Raw genomic sequence first — 10876 nt, 5'->3', positions numbered from 1 at the left:
GAGTGGAGTACCCAGACCCATGCTCCTGACTACCCTGGTTCATTGTTTAGTGCCCAGGAGGTGCCCTTTGGGCTCAAGCAGAGTTTCAATGTCATACTACAGAACACAGAAGGCAGGAGGTAACCCACAGACAATCCTAACCTTCCCCAGCTTGGGCCCCCAGAGCTGCTTCTGCAGGTCCGGCCTGCCTGCCCTCTCTCTCCTGAGATCTGGCCCCTTGCTTCTCTGGCCACTGAAGCAGCTTAATGAGTCCAGGTCACATGGACTGTGCTGCTGCCCATGGGAGGGCCCACACTCTCAGTGGCCATCCAGCCAGGCCTTGACGTCAGCGGCATTAACCATCCACTTGTCTAATCTCTGGTCAGTGGCCGGGGCCAGGGTAGACCTGTCAGAGCCGGAGCTGAAGATCATGAGGGCCCTTGGGGACACTTTGAAGTTGTAGGGCAGACAGGATGGCTGGAGAGCATATAGTGAATGTCCCCCTACATGGCAGATGTGACCGGGGTTCTCTCTCGGATCCCCTGCCCTGGACTGTGACTCGGGGACCAGGCACTCAGCGATTTGATTTCTTAGAGTGCATTTACACTGCTGTGGTAAGCGGGGCTGAGGATTTCTGCCTTGAAGACTCTCCTCACGCACAGGGCAGCTTGAGCCAGCCATTGTCCTCATCACACAGAGCTCAGGCACATTACTCTTCTGTCGCAGAAACTGTGCTCAGAACCATCTTTGGAGGGCGGAGCCCAGTTCCCACATAGAGAAGTTCTTCTCCGCCCCTTACTCAAGAAGGCTGGGGAGCTCTCCCCAAACAGGGAGACAGTTGTGAGGGTGGGTTGCCATTAGTGTGCCCCCCTTCTCTATGCATCTGGATTTTTGAGTAGCCTTGGCTGTCCTGGGACTCACTCTGTAGACCAGGCTGACCTCCAGCTCACAGAGATCCACCTGCCTCTGCCTCCCAAGGGCTGGGAGTAAAGGCCTGTGCCACCACCACCCAGCTTGCCTTTCTCATTAATATACCCTCCTCCCAACATCTCAGCTCCTCAGACTGCCTGATTTCTGCCAGCTAAAATCCCTCTGTCATTACTCACCGCCCCAGCTCATCTTAATAAACTGCCCAGGGAGGCTGGGCAGCATGGTTCACATCTTTAATCCCAGCACTGGGGAGGCAGAGGCAAGCGGATCTCTGTGAGTTCAAGGCCAGCCTGATTTACAGTGTGATCCCAGGACAGCCAGAGGTACAAACAGAGAAACCCCATCTCAGAAAAACAAAACAAACAAACAAAACCAAAAACTACACAGGGAAAGGGTCTCAGCAGAGGCAAACAGCTTCACCTCAGCCAGGTCCTGGACCACCCAGCAGGTCACACTTCCCTTCTCTGGGCTGTCCTCCTCTCAGACTCCTCGATGGTACCCGCATAGCTGCCCACATGTGTTCTGGGCACCGTGAGCCATGTGGCAACCATCCCATGTGGCACAGGGGCCGGAACTCCTTCCCCTTCTACAGTCCTCCACAGACTTACAGCCCACTTTATTTGGACTCTGCCTTTTGCCTAGTCACCAAGGACCGTCGATATCCTCGACTCCTTCCTCAGGCGGCCTCGGACATTGTAGACTCATCATCACAGTCATCACCTCTTTGTGGCACAGGGATGTACTTTGCCGACTCTGCACAGATCCAGAGCCACTGAGCACCTTGTCTCATAGGTCCAGGCTCCGCTGAATTCCGAGGACATGGCCTCTTCCTTTGTGTCTTCCAGCTACTCATTCTTCCTCCATGTTTAGGAAAATATGTGCATATATATCATATGCATACATATACATATATATATTATGTTTTTTAATAATATTTTTATTTGTTTGTTTTGTTTTTTGAGACAGGGTTTCTCTGTGTAGCCTTGGTTTTCTTGGACTCTCTCTGTAGACCAGGCTGGCCTCAAGCTCACAGAAATCCACCTGCCTCTGCCTCCCTGAGTGCTGGGATTAAAGGCATGTACCACCACAGCCCAGCTTAAATAACGTGTTTCTTTTTTCTTTTTTTAAGATTTATTTATTTTTATTTTATGTGCATTGGTATGTTGCCTGCATGTGTACGAAGGTGCCAGATCCCCTGGAATTGGAGCTACAGACAGTTGTAAATGGTTGTGAGCCACCATGTGGTTGTTGGGAACTGAACTCAGGACCTTTAGGAAGAACAGCCAGTGCTCTTAACCTCTGAGCCATCTCTCCGGGCCCCTCCCTGTTTCTTTCAAAAGGATTTCATGTAGTCTAGGTTAGACTTGAACTTACTAGGAAGCCCACGCTACCTTCAAAACTATCATGGCTTTGTTCTCCTTGTTTTAAATTTTTTTTCCTTTTTTGAGTTTTTAGAGACAGGGTTTCTCTGTGTAGCCCTGGTGTCCTGGAACTTGATCTGTAGACCAGGCTGGCTTCAGACTCACAGAGATACACTTGCTCCCAAGAGCTGAGATTAAAGGCATGGACCACCACTTGTGTGTGTGTGTGTGTGTGTGTGTGTGTGTGTGTGTGTGTATGCGCGCGCGCACACACACTCACACATATATATATGCACACACATAGCTATCTCAAAAGGCAAATGGTGGCTGAGAATTCTCTAGCATGGACAAGACCCTGGGTCTAATTCCCAGACCAAGAAAAAAGTAGGTGTATTATATAAGAAGAGCCAGGCATGGTGGTATGTGCATTCCCAGCACTTAAAAGGTGCCCTTCCAGCACTTAGTAGGCGGAGGATTGCTAGTTCCAAGGCAGCCTAGGCTGCGTAGTACATCCTGCCTTAGAAACAAAAGAAAACAGGTAGAGTGGCTCATACCTACAAGACTTCAAAACAGGGCTGCTCAGGGGTAAAGGTGTTTAATGTCAAGCCTAATAACCTGCGTTCGCTCCCTAGAAATGACTCGGCAGAAGGAGAGAACCACCTCCCACAAGTTGGTTCTGACTCCCCCTGCCCCCACACATACCCCTCACACAAAGTAAATAAATGAATGTAAGAAAAAAATTAGAAACAGGGCCTGGCAATGGTGGTGCATTGATCCCAGCACTCGGAAGGCAGAGGCAGACAGATCTCTGAGTTCAAAGCCAGCGTAATCTACAGAGCGAGTTCCAGGACAGCCAGGTATACACAGAGAAACCCTGTCTCAATAAGCCAACCTAAACCAAGCCACGTCAAACCAACATGCAGCAGAATATTATTTAGCAATAAGGAGATGATTCTGACATAGGCTACAACACGGATAAACTTCAGCTTCATGTTAAGTAAAATAAGCCACAGACAAATAGACAAATATTGTCTGATTCTATTTGTATGAGAGAAAGCAGAATGGTGATTGCCAGGGGCTTGAAGTTACTTTTTCAAATTTTCAGATGTGTAAGATGGAAAGCTTCTGGTGATAGACAGCAAGAATGTCTGTACTATGGGTGTATTTAGTGCCACCAACAGGCACATTTAAAACAGCTATGCCAGGCAGTGGTGGCAGGTGCCTTTAATCCCAGCACTGGGGAGACAGAAGCAGGTGAAACTCCAAGTTCAAGGTCAGCCTGATCTACAGAGCGAAATCCAGGACAGTTGGGGCTACACCGAAAGAAAACCCTGTCTTGAAAAACAAAATAAATAAATAAATACATACATCAATAAATAAAACAGTTGAGATGAAGCTGGTGAGACGGCTCAGTCCCCAGCTGGAACCCAGGGAGAAGAGCTGGACAAAGCTTTTAACATCTCTCATCTCGGTGCACTTCTGCAGCAAGAAGGGAGACAGGAGAATCTCCTGGAAGTTCATGGGGTACTCAGCTTGGCAAAAATGAGAGAATCTGCCTCAAAAACAAAGTGGGAGGACAAAACCGGCTCTCCAAAGTTGTCCTCTGACCCTCCCATACAGGCCAGGTGTGTGTTCACCAACACCTACACTCACACATTTTCTGTTTGCCTGTCTGTCTCTGTCTGTCTGTCTGTCTGTCTGTCTGTCTCTCTCTCTCTCACACACACACACACAATCTAATAATAAATAAAAAAATTAATAGCTAGCCTGTGCCAATAATAATAATAATAATAATAATTAATAACGGTTAAGATGGGAAATTCTATATGTGTTTCACCACCACCACCAAAAAAATGAGCAACAAAAGAGAAGAAAAACCTATATAAGAACAGATATGTTTTTGTTGTTGTTATGATGTACACCAAGGTGCAAATGTGGAGGTCAGAGGACAACTTTGGAGTCAGTTCTCTTCTTCCATCTTTATGTGGGCTCTGGGATTTGAGATCAAGCTTGTCCTTACATGGTTTGCCCATTAAGCCATCTTGCCAGCCCTAATTCTGATTTGAAAGGTGTGTCCCACCACACTGGACAGTGATTTATTTTAATTGGAGTCAAGGTTTCCCTGTATAGCCTTGGCTGGTCTAGAACTGGCTGTGTAGATCAGGGTGGCCTTAAACTTACAGAAATCTGCTTGCTGAGATTAAAGGCATGTGCCATCACGCCCAGCTCCTCATTTGTTTGTTTGGTTTGTTTTTGTTTTTGTTTTGTTTTGTTTTGTTTTTGAGACTGGATTTCTCTGTGTAGCTCTGGCTGTCCTGAAACTCACTCTGTAGACCAGGTTGGCCTCAAATGCACAGAGATCCACCTGTCTCTGCCTCCTGAGTGCTGGTATTAAAGATGTGTTCCACCAGACTCAAGTAACAGTTTTAAAAATTACATAAATTATTTTATGTGTACGGATGTCTTGCCTGCATGAGTGACTCTGTATCATCCGTGTGCCAGGTACCCACAGAAGCCAGAAGACATCGGGTCCCTTGGAACTGGAGTTACAGATAGTTGTGAGGTACCATGTTGGTGCTGGAAACCAAACCTAGGTCCTCAGGAAGAAAACCCAATGCTCTTAAGTGCTGAGCCATCTCTCTCTAGTCCCCTGTTTTGTTTTGTTAAGACTTGTTTTGTTCTTTATGTTATGTGGGTGTGGGGGTGTGTGTGTGGATATGAGCACAGGTGCCTTCTAAACCCAGAAGGATTAAGATCGTCTGGCTCTGGAGTTACAGGTGGTTGTGAGCAGTCTGCGGTGAGAACTGAACTCAGGTCCTCCTTAAGAGCAACATGTGTTCTGAACTACTGAGCCATCTCCCCAGTTCCCCTGATTCGGATTTTTAAAATGGGGCTGGCCTTCTCCCTAGGTAGCCCTGATTGGCCTGGAACTTGCCATGTAGACCAGGACAGTCTCACGCTCACAGAGCTCCTCCTGTCCCGAGGGCCGGGGTTAACTAACATCATGCTCACACACACACACACTTTTGCTCTTGGGATGGCTGTCTTGGTTGCTTCACCCTAATCCTAGCCACAGCCATGTCCCAGCTGCGACAGCTTCTGCTCTCCGCGTTACCTCCTCCCAGCATTTGGTCCTGTCCGCTGTCTCCACAGCAGTCTTCTCCTTCCCGGCTCCTGCTTCACTGAGCTCCTGTGCTCACAGGTCCCAATGCTCAGTCAGGTTTCATGCACTCTACTGTCTCTGTCAGAGGAACTTAGGTCTCAAATCTCCCTGTCACTAGGTGTCTTTGAAGTGGCATGCCTGTAATCCCAGAGTCTGAGGCAGGAGGACCGTGAGTTCAAAGCCCAGCCTAGGCTACTGTGTAAGACCGTCTCATAAAACAAGTAAACAAACAAAATAAAAAAACACCCCCTGTTGATCTGAGCCTATCCCAGTAACATTTTCCATGGTCCTCAGCCTCTGCCAAGAGACTCATGTATTGGACCCATTACCTGCCCCCCACCCCCGAGATCTCACAGCCAATGTCAGGCCATGCTGTTTACCTTGGAAGGGGTCATCTTCCTACATCACTCGTGTCTCGTACTGGGAACTTGATAAATAAATGTCCAGGACGCATGATAGCTAAGCTTCCCCCACAACCCAAGAAAGGACAGCAGCACCTGGTGCAAAGGTTTATTTCTGAGGCTGCCTCTAACTAAGGGAAGTATGGTTAGGCCCTAGCCTTGCTGGACATAAGCATCTGGTCTCTAACAGAAGCACTGGCCCTTGTCCACAGGCTTAAGCAAAGAAATTAGAAGTGGCTGGGGCACGTGGGACAGTGTCTCAATGGTGCGGGCATGGTTTTCAGTTCTGCCTCCCAAGGGATGAGCCCTGAATCAGGAGGGACAACAGGCTCACATGGAATTGCCTGTCACCTCACATGGGATATTGTCTGCCCGTGGTTGATCAATAGGAGCTGGACTCTGCCCTCAGCCACCCCTCAGCATAGCTTGGTTATTGGACGCCGCTGATGTCAATAGCACCCTCCTTCAATACACCATACCCTGACCAGGCAGCCCTGAGCACTGTGTGTGGGTGGATGAGGTGGGGTATGGAAGTGTCCAAGGACAGAGGGGGAAGACCCAGAGGGAGAAGGGACTGGGAGAAACCCCGAGCCTGGTGTTTGGAGATGGGTTTGGCTTGTGTCTCTCCCTGGCACCCACGTCAAAGTCACTAATTTATCTATGTGAGGCTACAAAGACCAGGGCTTGGACTTTGGATTCCTCAGGCTGCTGGGAGGGTCAGTCGCTGACCACTGAGTGGACAGGTGTTGGACTTGTCATATGCAGGTAGCACGCTGTACTGGCCTGTGGCTTGAGGGAGGGATGCCTCAAGCCCTTCATGAAAACTGGGGAGGGAGGGAGGGAAAAAGGGAGGGAGTGCTGTTTGCTGAACCGAGAGCCACCAGGCGAACTGCTGCTGATGGGGGTGGCAGGAGACTGACAGGTCACTCGGGCACTGCTGAGTCACTGAGTTCCAGCTGTCCCAAGTCCTGCCGTGTCCTAGCTGAGGCCGGCTACTGTAGGTCCAAGAGGCCAGTGCAGCCAGGCGATGAAGGGCAGGGAGGGAGTTGGGGACTTGGGGGAGGGTCTGTGCTTCAAGCCTTAGGGCTTTGGGAGTGTGGCTGGTGGAGCAGCAGGTTGAGGGACAGGAGGGGACTACAGTGCAGCTGGGCTACGGAGTCTCGGGGCAAGGGACACACATGAATTCAGCATCTGTGAAGAGAAAAGGGGATGAAATCTCAGCCTCCTTGAACAGCAAAATAAATGGCTTTGTCGGAGGGGCGGGGGCAGCCCTGGAACCTGTGCACCTGGGGAGGGATGAAAAGAGGCCACGCTAATGAGTAGGGGGAGGAGGAGCCTCTGGCGGTGGGTGGAGCCTGAGAGCAGTGGGGCGGGGCTTAGGGGCGGGCAGCAGGAAAAGTGGCAGTCTGAAGCCCTGAGCGGTGAGGAGCTAGGGGCAGAGTTTAAGGAGAAGGATGATGGGAGGTCTGGCCAGCTAGCTAGGCCCCCACCTCAAAAGAGCCCGCAGTCTTTGAGATTCTCCTTGATGATAATGTCGGTGACAGCGTCAAAGACGAACTTGACGTTCTGTGTATCGGTGGCGCACGTCATGTGCGAGTAGATCTCCTTCACATCGCGGCGCATGTTGAGCTCCAGGAACTGCACTTTGATGTAGTTGCCGGCATCCTCGTAAGTGTTAGGTCCTGCGGCAGAGGGCAGCACTCACTCGGCGCGGGAAGACGGGCGCCGGAGGGAAGGACCGCGCGCCCTTGCGCGCGCGCGGGAATGGTGGGGCTGGGGCACCGCCTGGCGGCCGGGGCTGGGGATCTCACCGTCGTAATCGGGAAAACAGATGCTGAGGTGCGCCTTTTTTATCTTCTCGGAGAAGACGTCCTTCTTGTTGAGGAAGAGCACAATGGACGTAGTGGCGAAGTAGCGATGGTTGCAGATGCTGTTGAACAGGTGCAGGCTCTCGTGCATTCGGTTCTGGGGAGGCCAGAGGCTGTCGGGCACCAGGCTACGCGGGCAGCTGCCCCGTGGGTCTCTCACGCGCCTCCCCACACCAACCGCGCCCAGCCAGCCCCTGAGTGCGTCTCGGTGGCTGACTCCCCCCGGGTCCACCTGCCTTCTCCAGCACTCAGGCCAAACTTGGCACTCACCACTTCGTCGTCCTCCACCAGCACCATGTCGTAAGCGCTCAGCGCGGCGATGAAAATGATGCAGGTCACACCCTCGAAGCAGTGGATCCACTTTTTGCGCTCGGAACGCTGCCCGCCCACATCGAACATTCTGGAGGGTAGAGCCGCGTCCAGATTTAGACCCGTGTATCTGGTCACTCGGATATGCCCACTGGCACTCCCCTTGTCCTCCCCAGCTGGCTCGAGCTGGCTCGAGAGCCCTCATATGGCTTGGCACCTGAAGTGACCAGCCTTTCTCCTAGCAAGGGTAAGGCCTTCACTCAAGACGGTGACTGAACGAGAGTGCAGGGGCCTTACCTGAAGTTGAGGTCCTTGAAGGAGAACTGCGTCTCGATGATGCCAGTGGTTTTGACACGAGATCGCAACACGTCCTGCTCAGTGGGCACATATCCTGGAGTCACCAGGCGCTCCAGGTCCGAAAGGTAGCTGAAGAAGGCCACCGGGCGTGAGCGGTGTGGGACACACCAGCGGGGCCCGCCTACCCACCTCCTCCGCTCCCTGCCTCCGCGTGTGTACTCACTAGCCAGCAGAGTCGTTGAGCTGGTACTCGGAGGCGCGTTCGAAGCAAGCTTGGATACCCGAGTCCTTCCACAGGCGCTGAATGATGTCCGACATCTCCTTGGGCATTGTGCCTTCCTCGATAGTATCCGCCATGTGCATCAGCTTCCGGGCATCATCCTGGTGGTGGGGCAAGATAGTGGCTGTGGCCCTGAGCCTAGCCAGGTGCCCTGAGCCCTCAGGGACCAATGTCAGCCAGCCCCCTGCCTCACCTGCCGGGCTGAATCTCCATACTGAATGTTGAGCGTGGTCATAGCCCGAACAATGGCCAGGATGGACTGCAGAGTGTTGCCGTAGATGATGGCGATGAACTCGAGACATTCTTCCAGTGAATACCCGTCCTGGTGGATAATCCTACAGCCAAGACCAGCAGTCAGAGCCTCTTGGGCCAGTAGGGAAGGGTAGGTTCCACTGCGCATGCCCCCACCGCTAGGGGCCTTAGGATGGGCAGGGAACACTCACTTCATCTGCTTGACAATCGTGCTCTTTCCAGATTCACCGGCACCTGAAAGGGAAGCTGTGCTTCAGGGCTGCGCTGACCAGCCCTGACCACTTCCTCTGGATGGAGCAGAGGCGGGGGGTGCCAACGAGACCTCTAGGTACACTTGCCCTCATCTCCATCCAAAGTAAAGTCTTGAAGACCCCTGGAGGGGGTGAAATGCTTGCCCGGAGGGAAGGACAGGGTTCCCCCAAACTCAAGTATCCTGAGCCTTTTTTCATGCCTTGAGGCCAAAATAAGGAAACCCTCTAGTGCCACCTTGTGGTATACCAAGTACTGCAATGCACAGGATTGGAGACTGGAGAGAGGTCTCTGAGAGGCTCAGAGGGAATTAGCACCCTCAGATGGGGGGAGAGGACAGAGCTAACATCCTTTCTGAGCCTGTCCTCCTCAAGGGTGCTGGATACAATTAATGGGATTTCCGGCTTAGCTCTGGCCTTTCTCCTGGGGCCGTGGCTTAGAACCTGTGGCTGTCCTAAACCAGCAGCTTTCCCTTGGGGGTTTAAGCAATGGCAGTACCCCCATCTCTCCTCACTACCCACGAGATCATGGGTTTGGCTTTACTTATTCCCTGTGGGCTTCAATAGCTTTCTACTTTCTTTTTGGTTTGTCCTGGAACTCGCTCTGCACACCAGGCTAGCTTCAGACTCAAGAAATCCACCTGCCTCTGCCTTCCAGTGCTGGGATTAAAGGGGTGCATTCCTGCTGACTGGCATCTTTCCACCTTCTTTAGCTGTTTCCCAGGTCTACTGATAACCAAGTTCAGAGCCTTTGTGGACATGGGTGATCTTAGAGGCTTCTTGCTCCCTGGACCTTATTCCCAAGGGAGAAAGAGTAGCCAAGGAGACCGTGCTGAGCAGGCCTGAAAAACGAAAGGCTCTAGCTTGAGGGCAAAAGCATGCCCAAGCACACATATTTATACTGAGGTGTGTTAGGCATATGCTTCCTCGGAGAGAAGAATGTCCCCAGGAAACTGTCCTAGGGTAGTCTTGGGCTAGGACATCACCACCTGTCAGGCCCTGCCTGGGAATGGCTGCCCTCTGTGCCCTGCTTCATGGAAAGGCTGCTCGCCAAGCCCCAGGCCGCTGACCTGCAGCAATGCCCTCCCCCACGCCGGCCCACACCCCTACCCAGAAGCAGCAGCTTCACTGTTCGAGCGTCCTTCTCGGCATCCTCTTTCAGCTTCTTCTCCAGCTCTCTGGAGTGCTTCTCCTCAGCGCTGGCCCCGGCCCCCATGGTCCCAGCAGCAGGCCAAGGGACAGGGCAGGTAACCTCTGGCCTCCTCAGACAACCTTCTGGCCTTAAAGCTGGCAATCAACTGTCTCTCCACAGACCTGCACAGGCCCTGGTGGGGTTGCTCAATGGGATTTGGAGGCTAGGGATGGCCCGGGGGCCAATCAGAGACAAGGACAGGTGGAGCTCAGTCTCCTAGCCTTTTAATCAGGCTGGAAAGGCCCCAATCCTTCGGCTGCTGACTCTGCGCCCTTCTGCCCCCTCCAGTCCTCCGGAGGAGGCCCTGAAGAGTCCTTCCCCTGTCCTATAGGAGTTTGTTTGGTAGAACTGAGGGAACAGACCCTTTAGTCCCAGAAGTAGGGGACTGGCGGGAGAGTGCTGAAGAGGCAGGCACAGAGGGCCTCCTGCTTGCCCAGCCAAGGTTCACGGATCAGAGGGTTCTGTGCCTGCCTGCCAGGAGCCATGAGGGAGTAGGTGACTTTGTACTGGCCTGACAGACACTAAGTGTGACCCTGGGCATGGTCTCTGCGTGCTTTCTGCTGATGGATGGGTGAGTCTGTTACACATGCCTGGGT

The 10876-nt window shown here is 52.3% G+C and overlaps 1 protein-coding gene and 1 long non-coding RNA gene across 2 annotated transcripts; one reads left to right on the top strand and one right to left on the bottom strand.

Moving 5' to 3' along the window:
• Positions 1 to 5939: 5939 nt before the first annotated feature.
• Gnat1 (G protein subunit alpha transducin 1) lies at positions 5940 to 10373 on the bottom strand. The gene is made up of 9 exons (XM_021662356.2): positions 10199 to 10373; positions 9032 to 9074; positions 8782 to 8923; positions 8532 to 8689; positions 8309 to 8437; positions 7973 to 8102; positions 7646 to 7799; positions 7325 to 7516; positions 5940 to 7025 (listed from the first exon to the last, which is right to left on the bottom strand). Exons 1-8 carry the CDS (start codon positions 10302 to 10304, stop codon positions 7326 to 7328), a joined length of 1053 nt encoding a protein of 350 aa, XP_021518031.1. The 5' UTR covers positions 10305 to 10373; the 3' UTR covers positions 5940 to 7025; position 7325.
• On the top strand, positions 7368 to 9777 carry LOC132654655 (uncharacterized). The gene is made up of 2 exons (XR_009592321.1): positions 7368 to 7502; positions 7702 to 9777. It is a non-coding gene; the product is annotated as an uncharacterized LOC132654655 (long non-coding RNA).
• Positions 10374 to 10876: the final 503 nt, after the last annotated feature.

This window comes from Meriones unguiculatus, chromosome 6, assembly GCF_030254825.1.
Source record: "Meriones unguiculatus strain TT.TT164.6M chromosome 6, Bangor_MerUng_6.1, whole genome shotgun sequence".
In the NCBI taxonomy this organism is placed as follows: domain Eukaryota; kingdom Metazoa; phylum Chordata; class Mammalia; order Rodentia; family Muridae; genus Meriones; species Meriones unguiculatus.
Note: the sequence above shows the minus strand (reverse complement) of the source record. Positions and strands in the feature narration are given on the sequence as shown.